General features: G+C 35.1%; 1 protein-coding gene across 1 annotated transcript in view; it reads left to right on the top strand.

Annotated features, from left to right (window-relative positions):
• Positions 1-23464, top strand: part of LOC149784490 (uncharacterized) — a 200423-nt gene that overhangs the window by 124388 nt on the left and 52571 nt on the right. Inside the window, exons 7-8 of the mRNA XM_089932578.1 lie at positions 12227-12478; positions 18040-18161. Of these exons, the coding sequence (XP_089788704.1) occupies positions 12227-12478; positions 18040-18161 (374 nt within the window). The remainder of the gene's footprint in view (positions 1-12226; positions 12479-18039; positions 18162-23464) is intronic.

Here is a 23464-nt window from a genome sequence, read left to right as displayed (position 1 = left end):
AGATCACGTGGTCACTGTTTATGCCCTGGTCGATATCTGCTATTTAAAGTAACTGGGTCATAATCTCCACTCTCCAAAATGGAGGTCGCGGATTTCATTCAGTACTTACGAAGTTTTCACGATTAGAATCACAACTACGAAAGATTCAATAACTTAGGTAAAGGCTCTGATATTGATGTAGGCAGCAATTAGTTTTATAAATTATCAAATTCAGATGACTTAGTGATGTAGATGCAGACAACAAATTGTAAATTTCAAGTGAGGAAAATAAAAATCATTTCCAACAGTTTACAACTGTACATTCTTATTAATTATACAGTAAGTTACTATTAAATATTACTGAAATGGCTTTATATAAATTGGATAGAAAAAAACAAGCCATAATCTGAATTGAAGATTAATTGGAAAAGAGATCTACCGATATATTTCTGAGTCAGAGTCTAAAATTGATTAAAACAAATATAACTTATTGTTACAAATAGCACATTGTCTGGAAAATAAGAACGAAAATGTAAAAAATACAAATACCAGTCAGATATTTAATAATATCATGGCTGAATAAAATTTAAAGTGAAATTTACAATTTGGAAATGTATATTCGCAAGGCCGGCATGTACCAACTTTTTGAAAGACAGCCATGAGATGACTGGTCATTGTGCATTAGGATAAGTAAAAAATGTTGCCAATTATGTAAACAAAGCTTAAAACATAACACATACCTTTCAATATCCTTACAAGTTTGACGTTTAATTTATCAGTCTTCAAACAGCATAAAAAAAAGAAATTGTTCCATAGAATATATTTCGTAATAGCTTTCCGTAAATTTACGTCACACGAAGTCTTTTGCAGCTAAGGTACTTGGCGGCCGTGCAAATAATTTTGCTACATTTGGACTGAGTAATGACTTACCTGCAATTTTCACAATAATGCACTCATGGTATCCCTTGAATCCACGATAAACCGCCATCACTTTCTCTCCCGTGCGATATTCCTTCATTTCTTTTCGTGGCGAGTGTACATCAGCCATACAGATTATGCCTCCCTGAACGATGATTCACCCATATAACCAGGGATATTTCTGGTTCAGTGGTCATCTTAAAATCTTGGGATATTTTATATTGTACAATTTCAATGACACTCCAATCGAAAATTTGCGCCCAAATTCTAGACTGGTTATCCAAAGTGTTTTACGGTGCCAAATTTGGAACCAAAATTTACAGAAACGTTTTTTTTTTCTTTCTTTTTTTTCTTTTTACAGAAAATTTGGTTCTAACGCATGAAATCGAAATATGGCGGCTTTTTCAATGTAGTAATTGGTTAAAAAAAATAAGTTCATAATTTTATATCCCATCATAGTCAGCTTCATCAGCCATCATCATACGGAACAACCTTGGCTATTTCTGCGTGACAAAAACGTGACTCCGATACATGAAGGCGAATACTTGACAGAAAAATCAGACATTTTGTTCTCTTTTGATTTATGATTTATCTAAAGAGTTAATATGTATCATCGGATACCAACACCGTGATTTGGATATGTTGGGGAATGATCGGTTTACAGTAAAGTGGTTTTAGAAGACAAAGTTTATGACCAAGAGGCAATATCGTGTCGAGGTGTGGAACACAAATGGAAAGACAACACAAATTGGACACCCAAATATTATAGGTGAGTATGAAATAAACGGAGTCCTGACTTTATCTCGTTTGCCCAAGTATAAACTGACTATATGATTAACCGCCCAACACTATATATGTATGACTGGTAATTAAATTGTAAGCAAGTATTTCAATAAATGTGAAAAGATATACAAGGTCAAAAACAAGTTTCCTCTTGCACCAGTTTTAAAATTAGAGTAGGTATTTTTGTTTTTCAATATATATATATAACTTTCAAAGCAACCTACTTTGTGCAATTTTATTTTAACAGCCATAACCTTGTAATTGTCAGTCTTGGAAATGTTAACTCCAGTGATGCATGTAAGCCCAAACAGGGACTGCTCTGGTATTACGATAAAGTTGTGAATTTCTTGAGTATTTGTAGATCTAGTCCAAAAAGGTCTTTAGGTTACTGCTAAATTTTCAGACTGCTACATATATAAGTAAAATCATAACTTAAGTAACTTAAGCCCTGGAAAAAGAAATTTTGAAAAATTTCATATTAATCTTAGCAAGATTAAAATTTACACAAGTTTTACCATGAAGATGATTTTTGAACGATATGTTAATGTTTTATTCAGTCTGACTGTACAGTCTGTAAACGTTTTAATGCTGTTTGTGTATTACAGGTACTTGCGTTCAGGACAAAATATATAATCAGTTTGAAGTTAATTCCACAAAGTCCATTCCTAAAAGCACCATGTACTGGAGGAAGAGAAAACAAGGGTAATTCCAGGAGTAATAGAGAGTTTTTTTACATTTTAAATAATGTCTGCAGCTGTCTCCCACAACATTGTTTATTTGTGTGAAGATAAGCATTATTCTTTATACATTTGTTCTTACCTAGTACATTCACAGCTTAACATGGCTCATATCTTAAACACAGTTTCATTACCATATCAATAATTTAAGGAATAAACAAATTTCACTATACAACACTAAATGGAATTTTCAGAGTTCAACAGAATCTGAGTATATGGTGAAATCATTCAGTATTTACAGACAGAATATTCAATGTGCGTGTTTGAACAGAACATTCACTCTGTATGGGTTATCCAACACACCATACACAATATATGCACAATGTACACCATATACAACCAAATCAGCCAATTACAGAAATTCCAGGAAATATCTGATCAGTAATGATTCTTGCAGAACAAGATATAATAATTTATTGTTATGCATTGTCATACTTCAGTTTTTAATTATTTAAAATGTTAAATATAATTTTTACTTTCATTTTTCTTATAATGCCCTAAAACGTTATGAAACTTGAGTTGTTTTTCTGAAAACATCACGTAAATTTATAAAGTGTATGTTGTATCACATGTACTTTGTATGATTGAATATATTATTGTGTATCAATTACTTGTCATTTACATGCATTCATTGTGTATCATGTTTGCATTACCCATGTTTAAATGATGCATGCATTAACAATGGATTTGTCGAACTAAACTACTGTAACAGTGTAATATTAACTGTACATATTCAATTCCCACAACAAAACAATAATGTTTGAATGTTAAGATTTTAATATGAATTATACATGTTCACTAAAATTTGTATTTCTCATTACAGTGTTGTTGATCTAGGTGAATCCAGTTCTGTTGGTCTTGGAGATTATGAAATTGGTGACTGTACGTAATACTAACTCTTCAAATATAATGAGAATATCAACAGATGAACCAACTAGATATGGTGACAGTGAAATGAGTTTTTCATCTGACTCAGAAGAAAGTATAGAGTTTTAATCAAGTTCAGACTATGAACAGTATCATCAGGTGAATGAAGCAACTCTGAGTCTTACCCATCCCATGTCACAGATCCCCCACTTTATGTCATAGCCCCATAACAAGATATATATTGTAGTGAAATCACAAAGTCTGAACATGTTATTGTCCTTGGGGCTTTGCCAACAAGACATAATTTGTCAGATGCTAAATATGTGACTTTTTGGACGTAATTCAGTTGCATCTTCCTTCAACAAACACAGGATTGACAGTTGTCAAAGATTTGAAGGAAAAATGTGAATTCAGTAAGGAGTATCTCAAATACAATTTTATTGTGAGATCTGCAAAAAATTGTACTCCGATAAAGAAGAAATGTGTAAAACTGGGGGCTGTACGGGTGTACATAACTAATAATTATGAGCAAACATCTCTTTGGAATGAAGTTGGCTCTGACAAGAAAGAAGACTTCCTTTCGTCATCAAAAATAGGATCGAGTGTCTTCGAGAACCTGTTATTGTTGTTGAAATTGGAACTGCCATTTATGGTACTGTTCTCCCCCGTCATCATGAAAAGGACTAAACTGGCTCTCACCATTGCACAGCAGAATTTCATACTTTTACACTGTAGTGTCAAGCTCATGTGGTGAACAGATTTGGACATATTTATGATTTTATATGCACCAGATATTTTCTGGTCAGGATTTAACTAATTTTTCAGGATATCTTTTCATACATGTATAGTTTGTGTTACACCAACATTTTTGTATAGTGATGTTCTTTTGATAATGAACATTTAATTACATATGTGGTACATACAATAAATGATGTACTACTTCAACACTTGTGGCTTGTCTTTTTAAAGCAGGGGTCAAGTGTGTGTGTGTGTATGGTTTAGTTTGTTTATTTGACTTGTGTCCTCTATTTCTCAGTATATATTTATCATAGGTTTGAAATAATAGTTTAGTTTCAAGTTAAAAAATCTGTGTTACACCACAGTATAGTCACGATTGCTCTTTCTTTAGGTAATTAAAATAATTCTTAGTACCAATCTTGAAAATTGACTAAGTCCTTTTCCAGGGTTTTCCATGCTGAAATTTATCCAAAAAATTCTAAGTCCAAACTGTCCATCCTTTTCCAGGGTTTTCCATGCAGAAATTTATCCAAAAAATGCTGGAAAAAAATCAGAGTCCAAAATGTCCATCATTTTCCAGCATTTTCCATGCTGAAAAAAATCAAAGTCCAAAATGTCCATCGTTTTCCAGGGTTTTCCATGCTGAAAAATTTCAAAGTCCAAAATGTCCAGCATTTTCCAGGCATGTCCAGCATTTTCCATGCACAATGTCCAGGGTTTCCATGCTAAATTCTGCAGAATATTTCATTTTTCCATCGTTTTCCAGGGTTTTCCATGTTTTTCCATCGTTTTCCAGAGTATACGATGGAAAAAGTACAGCCGGGAAACCTTACATGTATATCTTACATGGTCTAGTTGGACCTTAATGAGAAAGGTGATGTTCTGACATCTAGTATGGTAACCATATTGTTATTTCTGAAAAGCTTATCACTGCTTTTCCTGAATGGATGGTCATATCAACATGGTTTTTTTTCTCAGATACTGTTAAAATCCTCTGAAGAATCATCTCCAGAAAAGGACTATGATTGTTAGATGATATGATAACATATGCTAAAACATGGAATGTTTAGAAATGGTCTGAGCATATAAATCCTAGATAACTATACGATATATTAGTTGATATTTCACTTGCAGTGATTGAATCTGGCCTTAAGATAAATGCTCTGAATATAAAATTACCGAGATTTCTGATACCATGACTATGCTGACAGTTTGATGATTCAGTGAAATTGTACAGACTTGACCAAACCCAAAGTTAACAATCTATGGATTTAATTCAGTGAAATTGTACAGACTTGACCAAACCCAAACGTAACAATCTATAGATTTAATTCGTTGAACTTGTACAGACTTGACCAAACCCAAAGGTAACAATCTATGGATTTAGTTCCGTGAACTTGTACAGACTTAACCATACCCAAATGTAACAATCTAAGGATTTAATTTAGTGAAATTGTACAGACTTGACCAAACCCAGCAGTAACAATCTATGGATTTAATTAAAGCAGAGAATTCATAAAGTGATATTCATCTTTAAGTACATCACACAAAGGACACAATCAATGATAAAGATGATATTCATCTTTGAGTACATCACACAAAGGACACAGTGATAAAGTGATATTCATCTCTGAGTACATCACACAAACGACACAATCAATGAAAAAGTGATATTCATCTTTGAATACATCACACAAAGGACACAATGTTAAAGTGATATTCATCTTTAAGTACATCACACAAAGGACACAATCAATGATAAAGATGATATTCATCTTTGAGTACATCACACAAAGGACACAGTGATAAAGTGATATTCATCTTTAAGTACATCACACAAAGGACACAATCAATGAAAAAGTGATATTCATCTTTGAATACATCACACAAAGGACACAATGTTAAAGTGATATTCTTCTTGAGTACATCACACAAAGGACACAATCAATGTTAAAGTGATATTCTTCTTTGAGTACATCACACAAAGGACACAATCAATGATAAAGATGATATTCTTCTTTGAGTACATCACACAAAGGACACAATCAATGATAAAGATGATATTCATCTTTGAATACATCACACAAAGGACACAATGTTAAAGTGATATTCATCTTTGAGTACATCACACAAAGGACACAATCAATGATAAAGATGATATTCATCTTTGAGTACATCACACAAAGGACACAATCAATGATAAAGATGATATTCATCTTTGAGTACATCACACAAAGGACACAGTGATAAAGTGATATTCATCTTTAAGTACATCACACAAAGGACACAATCAATGAAAAAGTGATATTCATCTTTGAATACATCACACAAAGGACACAATGTTAAAGTGATATTCTTCTTGAGTACATCACACAAAGGACACAATCAATGTTAAAGTGATATTCTTCTTTGAGTACACCACACAAAGGACACAATCAATGTTAAAGTGATATTCATCTTTGAGTACATCACACAAAGGACACAATCAATGATAAAGATGATATTCATCTTTGAGTACATCACACAAAGGACACAATGATAAAGATGATATTCATCTTTGAGTACATCACACAAAGGACACAGTGATAAAGTGATATTCATCTTTGAGTACATCACACAAAGGACACAGTGATAAAGTGATATTCATCTTTGAGTACATCACACAAAGGACACAATCAATGAAAAAGTGATATTCATCTTTGAATACATCACACAAAGGACACAATGTTAAAGTGATATTCTTCTTGAGTACATCACACAAAGGACACAATCAATGTTAAAGTGATATTCTTCTTTGAGTACACCACACAAAGGACACAATCAATGTTAAAGTGATATTCATCTTTGAGTACATCACACAAAGGACACAATCAATGATAAAGTGATATTCATCTTTGAGTACAGCACACAATCAATATTAAAGTGATATTCTTCTTGAGTACATCACACAAAGAACACAATCTGTGTCTCATAGGAGTTGGATGTGGTCTATTCCATCTATGATGCTTTAGTCTAGAATGAATGATTGTGAGAAAAACTACTGAATGTGTCATATTTGCTCATCATATTTGCAAGCTATACCTGTATTTTTTTTCTTCATTCAATCCACTCCACATGATCAGGTAATTCTCCCATTTTTCAGATGGAGGGGAATATTCCCTCTTATTAGTTTTTATGATAGACCCAGCATTGGGGATCTTGTCTTCATGGTCAGTGATAGGGCTGTGATCTTGAATTATCTGTCAATCTTACCTTTCCATATTGTCATTTTAGATGGAGATGAATGGTTGAAGCTTTGTGTAACTGTTTTTATTTTATCATACAAAGATGTGCAAGTATGAAATTGGGTGTTATGGATGAAGCAATTCATTGATACATATCGCTGCATCGATACTTTTGGTGTACCAATACACATTCTAAAGTTAACAGCCAGTATCAGTAATACATTATCTGCATTTTTTAGGGATCTCAGAATATATGCATGTTGGCCAGCACTTTATTTCAAAAGAAGCGAACCTGGGTGGCCAAGTGGTCTAAAGTGCTCATCTTTAGCGATCACTGCCATCTTATCTCGGTCCATGTGGAATCAAGTTTCGAGGTTTGCATATATGACTTTGAGGAACAGCTTGCCAGAAGCTTACAGTAGGTCAGTTAGTACTGGTGTTTTCCTACATTCTTCCTCCACCAATTACCGGTATACTGGCTGACATGTATAATCTGTCATTTGTTGAAAAGTAGAATTAAACCCAAAGCAACAATAATATTTCAGAATAGCTGATTATGGATTCATCTTTATTGTAACTGATGTAGTGGAATGCCAGGGAGATGGGGTATATTTTATATAAACAATTGCTTTTTTATTTTCGGAAACTGCAGAGACAGGATAGCACTTTTGCAGGTCACATTGTCAGGCCTGTTTTCCCTGGTGTTAACAACCCAGGTCCAAGAAATCCCATCATGTATGATGTGCAAGCTCAAATGGTAAATTGGTTTTCGCTTTTATTTTTTTCTTAGCCATATTCTATGCATAGATCTTGGGATTCTGTCAGTGTCCATACATAAATTACCACTTACATCCCTACATCACTAAATTTTTAATGTTTCCTACAGACCATTCTTAGGATGATGCTGTGCCTTGCCTTTCTTCCTTGGGATGGTGCTGTGCCTTACCTTTATTTCTTTGGGATGGCGCTGTGCCTTGCCTTTGTTCTTAGGATGGTGAAGTGCCTTACCTTTATTCTTTGGGATGGCGCTGTCTTTTGCCATTATTCTTAGAATGGTGATATGTCTTATATTTATTCTTAGGATGGTGATGTGCCATACCTTTATTCCTTGGGATGGTAATGTGCCTTGCCTTTATTCTTAGGATGGTGATGTGCCTTACCTTTATTCCTTGGGATGGCGCTGTCCCTTGCCTTAATTCTTAGGATGGTGATGTGCCTTACTTTTATTCCTTGGGATGGTAATGTGCTTGCCTTTATTCTTAGGATGGTGATGTGCCTTACCTTTATTCCTTGGGATGGCGCTGTCCTTTGCCTTAATTCTTAGGATGGTGATGTGCCTTATCTTTAGGATGGTGATGTGCCTTACCTTTATTCCTTGGGATGGTGATGTGCTTGCCTTTATTCTTAGGATGGTGATGTGCCTTGCCTTTATTCCTTGGGATGGTGATGTGCCTTACCTTTATTCTTAGGATGATGCTGTGCCTTGCCTTTATTCTTAGGATGGTGCTGTTCCCTGCCTTTCTTCTTTGGGATGGCATTGTGCCTTGCCTTTATTCTTAGGATGGTGCTGTGCCTTGCCTTTATTCTTAGGATGGTGCTGTGCCTTGACTTTCTTCTTTGGGATGGTGTTGTGTCTTGCCTTTCTTCCTTGGATGGTGCTGTGCCTTGCTTTCTTCCTTGGGATCGTGCTGTACCCAAATTTTCTTCCATAGTGCTATTCGCTTTTTCTGGTGACTTGTTCCTACTTCACACCATGCATTTGTTCTCTAACAGCATGCCTATTTTCATTTCAAACCGTTTATGTCCATTTCTCTTGCATGTAAGCATCTGCAAAATGTGCACAACTTACATTTTGGATGTCTGATTTTGCATGTCAGGAAGAACTGATTTTCAGACTACTTCCAGTCTGACAGAGTTACAGAACTTTGGGACTCATTACAACATCAGTGGCAGGAATCAAGCATCAGCCAACACTTTTTATTCCAAAGATGCCTTCCCATCAAGTGTAGTCGATGATTCTACAAGTGAGTCACTTCTGTTTTTCATAGGGATACCATTGCAATGAACCAAGACACCACAGCATTTTGGATGATAAAGTCATGCTCTGTGTGCATAAATCGGAAGTCCTTTAATGATATAATAGTTGGTGCACAATGTAGTGGCTGTGGAATCTCTGTTGGATCTGGTATGGCAATCTTTCAACAGGGTGAAAATGTTTATCAATCTCCGCCCTGAATTCCACAAGACATGCATGTCCATTTCTTAAACAGAGCTACCCAACATACCCTAGCCAGTGCATTAACAGCAGTTACTAACTTACAACTGGTGGGGCAAGTTGCAGTGCTCATGATCTCCTCCTGTTTGAAAGATTACCATAATAATAATAATGAGGACTTTGTATAGCGCCTAATCTTTAGAAGCTCTAAGCGCTTTACAACATTAGAAAACACCTATAAGATAAAAAACATATAATGATATGATTACAAAAACAAACACCATGAAATTAGAAAACATTAAAAAAGACATGCTGAGAATATTTAAGGTAGGAAACATTATTAGGTCTTTAAGTTTGTTATTGCAGTCGAAATAAGTGAGTTTTGAGAGCCCTCTTGAATGTGATCACTGTCTTTGTGTCTAAGTTCAGTGGGCAATTCATTTCACGTTGCTGGGCCCTGGTATGCAAAAGAATGCTGTCCTTATGACTTTGTTTTCATATTGGGAATAATGAGTATACAATTGTCAGAAGTGGAGCGTAAGTATTTTGCTGGTGTATACACATGGGTGAGGTCAGATAGGTATCTTGGACTAGAGTCCGACAGTGAAACATAGCACAGAGAACAAATTTTGTGTTTGATTCTGGATCGAATGGATAGCCAGTGTAGGGTACAGAGCAGCGGGAAGGTGTGCTCTGATCGTGGTACTCTAAATATGATCCGAGCAGCTGTGTTTTTAACTTTTTGAAGTTTCTGGAGCAGATATTGAGATGAACCAGACAGAACTGAGTTACAATAGTCCAGTCTTGAAAGTACTAATGAACACAAGTGTTTTAGTGGCATCAACTGAAAGATATTTGTGAATTGAGCTGAGGCGTCTCAGCTCAAGATATGCAGCCTTGCATATGTTCATGACATGTTGGTGCAGTGTGAGAGTACTGTCCAGAGTAACACCTAGGTTTCGTACTGATTGTGTGAATTTAATGTTGGCATTGCTGATATTTATTGTTTGAGGTAAAGGATGTGAATGAGAAAGTCTTTGTGTTGTGATCAGAATGGCCTCAGTTTTATCTTCATTCATCTGCAGCTTGTAGACTAGGCTATGCTTGCACAATGTATCATCTAATCTTCTCTTTAATGGTCAAGTTGACAAATGCACAAACAGGACACCAAGAAGAACAGTCCCCTAGACATTCTTATCTACAGTGGATAGATTTCAGGGAAATCAACAACAAAACTTTCACAAGGATGCATCTGAGACAAAGGTCACAGAGAAGCAGTCCTATTAAATCTACAGCCAGTGAAAAATAATTTTCTCCCAAATAAAAGTGAGCAGAAGGCAAAGAAACAGAGATTATGTGTTTTTCTCCATAATGGCGTCTCAGTCTAACAAAACTACATCAAGTTAACACTCCCATTAGCACAGATCCATATATTAAGGGAAAGACTCCATTTCATCTCTCTTGAATGGGACAGGATTTTTAACAATGACCTATGGTCCCGACATGGATACAGTATCACCTCTGTTATGTATATTTGATTTAATTATATCTGATTTAATATATATTTCTTTCAATTTAATTGTTTGTCAGTTTTTAAAAAAAGTATTTTTCATTGCATGCTATGGTAATGTAAATTTATTCACTATTTGTATTTTAAAATGATTGGTTGTTGTCCAGGTCATGATGGGACTACATGTTTAAGATGTTTTAGATTTTTTTAAAAATTTTACTTCTCAGAGTAAAATGATTGGTTTTCGTCAGGGCCACACTGGGTGTACGTGATCTGTAACAAGTACCTCATTTCTATGAGCTTCTAGAACATGATCATGTGACCTGTTGTTACGTTTTAGAAGACAATATAACCTTTGTTTTGGAGAGTTATTCTCAGTAGAAGTTGGGCTGTTACACGAAGTTGTATGTTGTGCTGTTTGAGTTATTTCAGACTACTTGGATTGGAGTTATTTCAAATTAGTTGGATTCAAAAGGATTAATTCTGTTATTTTTCTGGAAAATATGTGTGCTCATATGAAATTGTTGAATAAGGACAGCTTTTATAAAAATGTATTCATCTACCCAAAACCAGAATGATGATTCTTGTTTCAAAAAGGAACTGTAGACTTCAGTACTACAGATTACAGCATACGTCATCATCTTCCATCTTGGATTCTTTGTCGGGACTCGAACTTGAAATCATTAGAACATTTTGTTATTAGGACTTCAAAAATTTTATTCGTTGATTATTGTTTGATTTGATTCTATAAAATCGTAAGTTCATATTTTGTCATTTTTACAGAATTTGTCCAGGAAAATAAATTATATTTTTTTCTCAAAAAGCTTGTAGTTTTCGCTTATTCTTGTTTTACTGTTTATTCGAGACTAAATACGTGACATAAGACCTGAACATACTTCCTCCTTTGTCTACTTTCCATTGGCTACAAAATCCCAATCAACTATTTCAGAGCCATCACTCTGCAGCAAGGAACAATTTTTAGGCGCAGTCCAACTATCCAAACAAGTTTTGAAACTAATATTAAGAAAGAGTGTATAAACAGTAACAGTTTATTATGATGACATTTTAGTATTTAAGTAATGAGATAACGAGTCCATCAGACAATACAATTAATGTAAATATTTTGACAAAATGACTTTCTACCAGCCAAGAGTGTATCATTGTATAAATACAGTATATAAATGATGATATCTGTTGTTCTAATGACTGAGATTGGTTGTCTCATACTTAGTGTGAATTGTCTTTCCATTTCTAGTATTATCGTCATGAACATGGTCAGAGATACTTAAAGGAAATCCACTCTTATCTAAGAGACAAACGTACCATAGTTCATTTGGTTGATGAGGACTTTGCCATTGACAACACAGTTGTTGACAGCAAATTGGAGGAGTTGAAGAGAAAAATTGTAGAGGTGGCATCACAGCAACCATACTGGGGGGAGCAGATTCCCACTCGTTGGTTTCTTCTGGAACAGCAGCTGATGAAGCTCAGGGATGCTGGAGTGAAGGTACACATATGAATGCAAGATTACATGTATCAGTATTTTCCATCTCTATGAAACCAATGGATCATAGGGCCCTTTGGGTTTGACTTTGTATTTATTTTATTGCTCAAGAAATTTGTATCCCATGAGTCCAATATGTTGAGTGACTTGAAAGGCTTAGCTGTCTAGTAATTGCTTCAATGAAAAAAACAAAAAATTAAATGTGAAAATGTGAATTTTGTTATGGATAATCTGTTTTTCCTTATCTAATGGTTAAGAGCAATGAAACCCATGACCCATGAAAGATTATGTTTTTGATAAACAGTGCCATCATTAGCAGACATCGTTGACCTCCATTTACTGATCTTCATATTGTCTACGTGTGTGACCATTTGGCTATGTACGTTAACCAGTCTCTATGAGGCGCCATAGCAGATAATAGCTGGTCTAATGAGAATGTGGCAGTTGAAATGATAATGTCATATGTCACAAATTCCAATTTCAGATGTTGAATTAAATTGCGTATCCTTAAAATTCCATTATCAGGTTCGAGAATTTAGATTTTATGTGCTGAATGGTGCAGCAGTGGTTGAAATTTCAATGTCATATGTCTAGAATTACAAGTTCACATGTCGAATCTAACTGTTTGTGTTGAAAGTTCATTTGATAGATCAAGTATTTAGATTTTACCTGTTGAAGTACACAGCATTTAATTTAAACTTTGATATCAATCGATGATGTTTTAAAAATTTCATCAAATCTGGTCCAACGAGAACATTGCAAGGAGAGGGTCAATCAAAAGAATACAAAACAAGTTCTTTTTTAAAAAAATTGTTGTATAACTTTATTAACATGGACAAATATTTGAATTCTACACTGAATACTAATCCTCATAAAAACATATAAAAATATATTCGTGTCGGCTGCTAGATTCGTTAGAATGTCACTGAAATTAGGGTTAAAGCTTAACCGCCCTGTCATTTTATCAGCGTAAATTCAAGATTTTTAATGTCATTAAATTAGATAGAATTATGGCATGCAGTAAATTACTACTGTTTGTCATAATACGAGCAAGATCAATACTTTTAGCAGAAATGTACTCGTATTTACGCAAATTATGATAATAGAAACGACAAGCAGCCTCCTTGTTTAAACATAATAGATGCTGTTTTACAAGAGTTAACTCTAGCGAGGAAATCCATGGCAATTCTTAACCTATGAATGGTAACTTTCAAACTGTAAATGCAATAAAGGTACTGACGCCTTACAAGTGAACACACGAATGATACATCTTGCAACTTGACATTATTTTGAATTGTTAAGGGGGCTATTCTCATTATGTAATGTAAGTTTTGACACACAACATACCATTTCACTATCTAAAAATTGCAATTCTGACAAGCACAATGAAAGGTCCAACCACCGCTGTGTAATTCAACATATACAATCTAAAAACACAACATTAGATATTGAAGTTTCAGCAAACACTGTGTAATTGAATATATGAAATCTCAGTAGTTGACATATAAAATGGAACTTTTAACACAGTTTAATTCAACAAGTGAATTAAGTATTCTCAAACATATAACATTGAAATTTCAACCGCTGCTGTGTAATTCAAACAACACAATCTAAAACCTTGACTTCGAAAATGAAATAGAACTTTAAGGACAAGTAATTTAATTCAACACATGAAATTGGAATTCTCAGCATATGATATTAATATTTCAACTGCAAAGTTTTTATTGGACCAGCTTTTGTCTGCTACATCGTCTCATTAGTTTCCTTATTTTCTATGTATAGTAACTTTACATTGCGTGTTTTGCAGAAAACAGATTTTTTTTTTTTAATTTGAAGCAATATGTTGCAGATTCATTATAGTTTGATAAACATTTATATAGCGGACCAGTCTTTATTGAAAAAAATATGGTGCAAATATGAACAAGTGAAACGGGATTTATTGATGATGACTCGTGAATGTTATATGACTAAAAATGTTAGAGAAGGATTTTGTCAAACTGAAGAACATGTTGCGTCAGGAAAAGGACAAATCAATAGTGCTTTAAATGATTTTTAAGCGGAAGACTGCAATGATACAATAGAGCATTCAGAATTTGTGCACTTGAATTTATGACCTTTCAGTGCAAGTTAAACTAAGTTAGGAATAATTAAGGTGAATGTTGTGTATAAATAATTTATCATTTTGTTTTGTGTCTGTATTCTCGTGCTAATCAACATGGATGTAGCCAATTTATGACAAGAATTTAAAATAACTGCATATCCAGGTAAGTAGCAGAAATAAATCTATGTTTTTCATATAATTTTCTGTAAATTATGGCACCTAATATATAGTAATAATGATGCTTATATCTCTCTGGATTGGCAGGTATGAACTTACAACAAAGCAGTTCAGGTTCACATTTAATATTATTTCCCTTTGATCGTGTACCTAGGTAACTGATCATAAAGATCATCGCGTACCCAGTACTGTTGACTTTTTCTTAGATTTTGGTATCAGATCTGTGAGTACAGTCTATAAAATCATCAGTCATAGTTCAAATGTTGGCATCTTCATACAGTTCGATAATATAAAAATTCAGTAATATCACATTCTCTTGTAGCCTTTCTAATATATAGACCAGTATAGCAAATTTCACATTTTTGTCAGTGCAACATATAGTATGTACATGCAGTTATTGATGTATGCAGGATGAATTAGATGTGAATGAGGTGATAAAACAAAGCCACAAGTTCACATGAATATTGGCAAGGTCATCAATGTAACTTTTAGCATACACATGCAGCTGTTGATGGATGCCAAACACTGTAGTCTAAAAGATCCACATGTTGTTGATGGGTATCTAACGGTAACCAGACACATCTTGTTGTTGTTGGATACCTGACACTTGACTTCAGTATATGCATGCTGTTGTTGATGAATGCCTAAAACTAGGTTGTATTTAACACATGCTGTTGTTGCTGGATGCCTGACACGTGACTACAGTATATGCATGCTGTTGTTGATGAATGCCTAAAACTAGGCTGTATTTAACACATGATGTTGTTGCTGGATGCCTGACACGTGACTACAGTATATGCATGCTGTTGTTGATGAATGCCTAAAACTAGGCTGTAGTTAACACATGCTGTTGTTGCTGGATGCCTGACACTTGCATTTAGCATATGCATTGTTTTACATATGTAAGATACATGATACATGACTAATTTAACCTAGCCAAATCCATAACCTCACTTGAATGCAGGATGTATGATACATAACTGAGATGATCTAGACAAGCCATGAGCTCACTTGGATATTGGCAAGGCCATCATTGTAACCTGTAGCATACAAATGTTGTTGCTGTCGAATGCCTGACACTGTAGTCTGTAGCATACAGATGTTGTTGCTGCCAGATGCCTGACACTGTAGACTGTAGCATACAGATGTTGTTGCTGCCAAATGCCTGACACATTAGTCTGTAGCATACAGATGTTGCTTCCAAATGCCTAACACTGTAGTCTGTAGCATACAAACGTTGTTGCTACCAAATGCTTGACACTGTAGTCTGTTGCATACATATGTTGTTGCTGAATGCTTGACTTTGTGGCCTGTAGCATATACTGGTTGTTGGTGAATGCCAATGGCACTGTATTCTATAGCACATGCAATTATTGATGGAAGTACAACACATGACACATGACATAGGTAACCAAGCAAAACCCTTGAGTTCACATGGATGCATGATGACCGAGTGATCTAGACAGACCACAAGCTCACTTTGATGGAGGATGACTGAGTGATCTAGACAAGCATAAGCTCACACTGGATGCAGAATGACTGAGTGATTTAGACAAGCCATAAGCTCACTGGATGCAGGATGATGAATGAATTAGACAAACCATAAGCTCACTTGGATGCAGGATGACTGAGTGATCTAGACCAGCCATCAGCTAACTTGGATGCAGGATGACTGAGTGATCTAGACAAGCTATAATCTTACTTGGATGCAGGATGACTGAGCGATCTAGACAAGCTATAAGCTTTCTTGGATGCAGGATGACTGATTGATCTTGACAAGCTATAAGCTTACTTGGATGCAAGATGACTGAGTGATCTAGACAAGCTATAAGCTCACACGGATGCAGGATGACTGAGCGATCTAGACCAGCCATAAGCTTGTTTGGATGCAGGATGACTGAGTGATCTAGACAAGCATAAGCTCACGTTGGATGCAGAATGACTGATTTAGACAAGCCATAAGCTTACTTGGATGCAGGATGCCTGAGTGATCTGGAAAAGCCATAAGATTACTTGGATACAGGATGATTGAGTGATCTAGGCAAGCTATAAGCTTACTTTATGTAGGATTGACTGAGAGATCTAGACAAGCCATAAGTTTACGCGGATACAGGATGACTGAGTGATCTTGGCAAGGCATAATCTTAATTGGATGCATGATGAATGAGTGATCTAGACAAGCCAAAAGCTGACTTGGATGCAGGATGGCTGCGTGATCATGACAAGCCAAAAGCTTACATGGATGCAGGATGACTGAGTGATCTAAACAAGCATAAGTTTACTTAGATGCAGGATGACTGAGTGATCTAGGCAAACCATAAGCTTACTTGGATGCAGGATGGCCGAGTAATCTAGACAAGCCGTAAGAGTATTTGGGTGCAGGATAACTGAGTGATCTAGACAAGTCATAAGCTTACATGGATGCAGTATGACTGAGTGATCTCGACAAACCATAAGCTTACTTGGATGCCAGATGACTGAGTGATCTAGATATTTTATACGTTTCCTTGGATGCAGGATGACTGGGTGATTAAGACAAGCCATAAACTCACTTGAATGCAAGATGACTGAGAGATCTAGACAGGCCATAAGCTTACTTGGATGCAGGATGACTGAGTGATCTAGACAAACCACAAGCTCCCTTGGATGCAGGATGACTGAGTGATCTATACAAGTCATAAGTTCACTTTGTTATTGGCAAGGTCATCAGTGTACCATGTTGCAGACACATGAAGTTGTTAATGGTTACAGGATGCATGACACATAAACAGGCCATATATAATTGTAAGTTCTCTTGGGTATTGGCACAATCATCAATGTAACCTGTAGTGTATGCATTCAGTTGTTGATTGATGATGTAAGTTCACTTGAATATTAGCAAGGTAAAATTAGGATATCTACATCAACATTAGAACTTCAATTATCCATCAGGGTGCGGAACCAAGACCATGACGAATATGAGATTAAACTTATAATAGAATGTGTACATTAAAAGTATTAGACAGTAGACTGGGTCATCAAAAGATCATAAGATGTACATATGTACATGTACCTGTTTTTAGTATTTTGATGTACAATGCCCTGACAGTTAACAGAGACTGATGGTTTATCAGGTGCCAGATAATGAAAGTTCTACTGTACCTGTATATTGCCGAGGTCAAATTAGAGTACGCCTGTCTTGCTATATTGTAATTATATCATGTAATACAACTGTTACAAAATAGCATTTTAAATATGTTATTTATAAAGTAATGAAATTAAGGGCTTTGTCAACTTGTAATTGCAGGTGATTTCACGCAGTGCCGTGGAAGATTTAAACAAGAAAGCAAATGTCCAGATAAAAGAAATTGAAGAACTGGATCTTTTTCTTAGATATCTACATGAAACAGGAACAGTCATTTACTTCAGGTGAGATTATAAGACAATTATAAGACAGGTAGCAGACTTGTATGCTATTATCTACTTCAGGTGAGATTATAAGGCAGGTAGCAGACTTGGATGCAATGATCTACTTTAGGTGAGGATATACGACATGTAGCAGTCTTGTATGCAAGAATGTCATGATACTTTGTTAAAATGATGGCTCTATTATGTTGCAAATTAAGTGTGGACAAGTTACTGGTCCAAACCTGTCAACCCTTACAGTTTGACCTTGTCTTACTTAAATAGACTTTGAATTATGGACTTCGGGAATAATGGCCAAAAAATACAAATGTCATGGTCAAATCCAGATATTTGCTTGATGTGATCTAAGCGCTGGATCTAGATTTCATTTAAGATTCAGTAGAATTGGTCAGGATCAACTTATATGCTTTTGATCTACCCATGCTTTTCATACAAGATACGTGTGTAATCAAGCTGTTGCTTGTAGCATTTTTTAAAAATAGTGTCCAAGAAATGAAAATATACTGAAGGTGAAAGGAACAATCAGTATCATGAAAAAATCCAACAGTCAGCCTAGCACAGAATTGTAACATGAAATATATTTCAGATTATTGGGCGAAAAATCCAAGGAAAGGCAACAATTATGTGTATTGGACATCAGTTCATATTGAATTGAATAGAGTCTATGCTGTGCAGAGGAAAGACAAAACAAAACAAAAACAAGAAAGCAAGAACAAATATTACATCAAAATGAGGGATCAAACAATAAGCCAGTGAGTTAATTGGGGTTTGCAACTGCAGCTTTTTATATGTACTTGAGATAATTAAGGTCTAGGTTTACTTTATAAACTTCCTACTTTAACATATTCTTTGTCTTTGATACATTAAATAACACTGCTGAACATTTCAGAATGTTTTCCTGTAAGTTAACAAAAACTGCCAATGTTATTTCATTATACCTTGCTGATTATTTATCAACCATATAAAGGAAGTATTGTTTGCATTAGCAGATTTCAACAGTACAACGATTTTTTAAATCATCATTAATGGACTCAACTGTTCTGATTTAAGCATTGAACCCTATTTTGTCATATTAAGAACAAGCGCACCTTTAAAAGTAGTTTGTTAACTTAACATCACAAGGAGTTCTATGTCATCACAGTGGGCCTCAATGAAATACTTTTTTAACAACAGATATAATTAGTTTTATAACCCCTCTGTGATAGCAGAAAGGATATATCTTTCTTTAATGTCAGTCTATACTTTCATACATCTACCTGGAATCCATCGTTTAGTAAAAGCCCCCCACCCAGCCACCCCCGCCCCAATGTGTGACGTTTGCACGTATTGGGGTGGGGTTCTTCCAATATAATTTAATTAAATTATGATGAAAGTTCCACCCTGGCTCGTGAGGTTAGAAAGTTAAATTAGTGACGAGGTAGTTTTACAGCTCTGAGCCCCCAGTTAGCAATGCCGATGGTTAAATTATAGAGAACACTAAGATGAAATTCAATCAATAACAATTTAATAAATGTGACAATTTAAAACGATAACTTCCAATCACTCGTCTTTCCCTCGACCAAGTGACAACCTAATTCATCCCGTGATTTACAGTGTGAGTTCGATTTTCCCCCTGTCCTTGCATCTACTCATCTATTTCTTTCCCGCTGATTCCTTCCTTCTTTCCACTCCTCTAACTCCTCCTTTGTCTCCGTTTCCCTCTCTACTATCTCCTCCTACAATTTCGCTCCCAGACTTCAACTTCTCCTGACTTCTCCCCTTTCTTCTCCTTTCCTCCGTCTCTACTATCTCCTCCTCCAATTCGCTCCTAGATTTCAACTTTTCCTGAGTTCTCTCATTTCTTCTCTTTTCCTCCGTCTCTCTATCTGAGACTACGGGACCAAACTATAACTGGTCTGTCCCTCAAAGCTTCCTTATTTGTAGCTTTCTGTACTTAGAATTTCCCGCTCTAAGATTTTCCCGTCAATAACGAATGGCTATTCGGAGTTACGCTAACCTCCACTCTGGGTAATTTCTCTCAGCGAACTAACTCTTGCCGGAAGACGCGGGGATATCATTCTACCCAAATCAAGGTCTCTCCCCTATTTCGATTCTGATTGGGTGGCGCCGTGCCCCTGTCCAATCATCTTAGCGGCCAGTTCAACCTGTCTGTCTGTTTGCAGGGAAAGAAGTTAAGACACTCCCACTTCTTCAGGCAACTTCTTTTGATCTTGGAAACATTTCGACACCTAGGTGATAATTGGCTATCGGGCGGCCTCGCAACTCCTATGTCCGGCTCTTCAACTCTAGCCACAACAATCTTACGTAACGGATTAGTGCTAGCCTTCGGCAATGTTTGACATCAAACAATGGCTTGTCAGAATTACTTTGATTATACATGTTTCAACTGGGCTACTCTGGGTCGGGTTAAACATGACACAATGCAACTATATAAATTTTAAGACTTTCAATTTCACACATTTTACCCTACTGGAATGTAAATGATATGACAGTTTTAACAGTTTAAAGCCATTTCTGCAACTGTTTTACAGTGTTTTGTATCTTTTGGTGTAAAGACCTTTTACCAAAAAGGAAAGGAAAACATCTTTCTTAAAAAAGCTCGGTTCAATGAAATCCATGTGAGTAGAACCAATGGAATTTTGTAAGCATATATGTGTTAATATCCTAGTAACTTGATTAGACTTTTTAGTCCATTTTAAATTGGCAATTTTCAATTTGCTTACACATTTTAAAATATTTTGAGACATTGATTGACACAGTTATTAAGCAAACAGTACCTGAGGTAGAAAAATGAAATTTTTTAGACATATATGTAACATGTAGATAAAATATTTAGATTGTCATGCCTTTACATCCAGTTTTAGTTTTGTACATAAATGATTGCTGGAAAATACTTTTCATATTTGTGGTTTTTTTGGGGGAAAATATTTTTAACCAAAAATTATAATCATGACATTTCACTAAAATATAAATTTCATGGTGCTGATTCCAAACTAATGTGCAATAACAGCGCGAAAATGAGAGGTAAGCTTTCCTTTACCAATTTTGATCATTATTTTTAACTGTTAAGCAATTAGCTGATTCATTAGAATTTTCTATAATACAAAATGTGATTCTCATCTGCTCCATGATGTGAATTCACCAGTTATTGGGGTGGTGCAGATGTCGGAAAACTCAGTTAAATTTGAAATTTCAAACTAAAACAGCATCCTGATGATTGGTGCATAGTTTATATCCCACTGACATGATGTAACAAGCAGGTGGAGATGATTTCAAGCATATAACTCTTAAAACCATTCAATGTATTTTCCATCAAACTTTGTACAGGTTAAGCATGTAGCATACATGTGCCTATTTTTTTTTAAATTTTTATTCAGTACATGTTTAGCTCACCTGGCCATGGGACCAGATGAGCTATGTAATGGTCCTACTTCCATCATTTATCATATGACTTCATTGGCAGTTGCTATTTTCAACATCTCCGATATGCTGGAACCAATGTTTGGGGAAAGAACATGCCGGTGTAAAAGGCTTTCAAATGTATTTTTTCATAAACTCATTGGAAAACAGTTTGGTCACATTTTACTGAATGCATCCTAATATAATTGTATTTTAAGTTTTTGTAAATAATACCTGTTATGTATATCTGGAACTTTTGTAACTACTGGTACATGAGTTTGTTTCAGTTTTGTAATTTTTATTAATTGCTGTAAATTGCAATTACCTGTAGCTGGGTTTCGCAAGTGCCTATGGTCTATTTTAAGACATTAAAGGGCGTACATTTGAATAGGATCTATAAATGGGTGTTTAAGTATGTCTTGACAACTACTAATAATATAATTATAAGTTTTGTGCTTTTTCTCCATCAGACATGTCAGTCAGGTGGTATCTTAGAAGAATTAATTAATATTGGATGAGTTAGGTCACTTGAATAGGTATTTTGAAATAGATTGACTAGTAAGATCTGTCTCATGGGATATATTGCGAATTTGTGAAATATAATTGTAATAGACTTTTGAAGTTGTATATAAGGAGAGTTGTTGTAACATCAAGTCTGCAGGCGTGTTTTATGTTGTATTTACATACTATTTGAGGGGAAAGACATTCCTTGGATTATTCAGTGGAAATAGAAAGTGCTCATTGAACTATAATATAGTTATTCTGGAACTATTGTGAATTATTCAAAGCAGTTTACGACACGATTCTTGGTGGACCAGTACATTTCTGGTTCTGAAATGTATACACTACTTTTCATTCTTTGGGACTTTGATAGAACATTTTCAGAATTATTTTGTATTCACTTCAAAATATTTTAAATTCCTCTCACATCTTTACTTCATTTAAACTTCAATAATTAAATGATTTGTTAATGTTTAGAAAACTAGTTGATTTTGAGAATATTGCATGGTTTAACATGTACCTCTATGTAGACAGGATGACATGATTTAACATGTGCTTCTATATAGACAAGAGGGCATGATTTAACATGTACCTCTATGTAGACAAGAGGGCATGATTTAACATGTACTTCTATATAGACAAGAGGGCATGATTTAACATGTACCTTCATATAGACAAGAGGGCATGATTTAACATGTACTTCTATATAGACAAGAGAGCATGATTTAACATGTACTTCTATATAGACAAGAGGGCATGGTTTAACATGTACCTCTATGTAGACAAGAGGGCATGATTTAACATGTACCTTCATATAGACAATAAGACATGATTTAACATGTACCTTCATATAGACAAGAGGGCATGATTTAACATGTACTTCTATATAGACAAGAGAGCATGATTTAACATGTACTTCTATATAGACAAGAGGGCATGGTTTAACATGTACCTCTATGTAGACAAGAGGGCATGATTTAACATGTACCTTCATATAGACAAAAAGACATGATTTAACATGTACCTTCATATAGACAAGAGGGCATGATTTAACATGTACTTCTATATAGACAAGAGAGCATGATTTAACATGTACTTCTATATAGACAAGAGGGCATGGTTTAACATGTACCTCTATGTAGACAAGAGGGCATGATTTAACATGTACCTTCATATAGACAAAAAGACATGATTTAACATGTACCTTCATATAGACAAGAGGGCATGATTTAACATGTACTTCTATATAGACAAGAGAGCATGATTTAACATGTACCTTCATATAGACAAGAGGGCATGATTTAACATATACTTCTATATAGACAAGAGAGCATGATTTAACATGTACTTCTATATAAGAAGAAAGAAGAAAGCATTTAAGAAATAAAAGATGAAAATGCTTTGTT

Source organism: Sinohyriopsis cumingii, chromosome 14, assembly GCF_028554795.1.
Source record: "Sinohyriopsis cumingii isolate HCF-2022 chromosome 14, ASM2855479v2, whole genome shotgun sequence".
Taxonomy (NCBI): domain Eukaryota; kingdom Metazoa; phylum Mollusca; class Bivalvia; order Unionida; family Unionidae; genus Sinohyriopsis; species Sinohyriopsis cumingii.
This window is presented reverse-complemented; position numbering and strand designations above follow the sequence as displayed.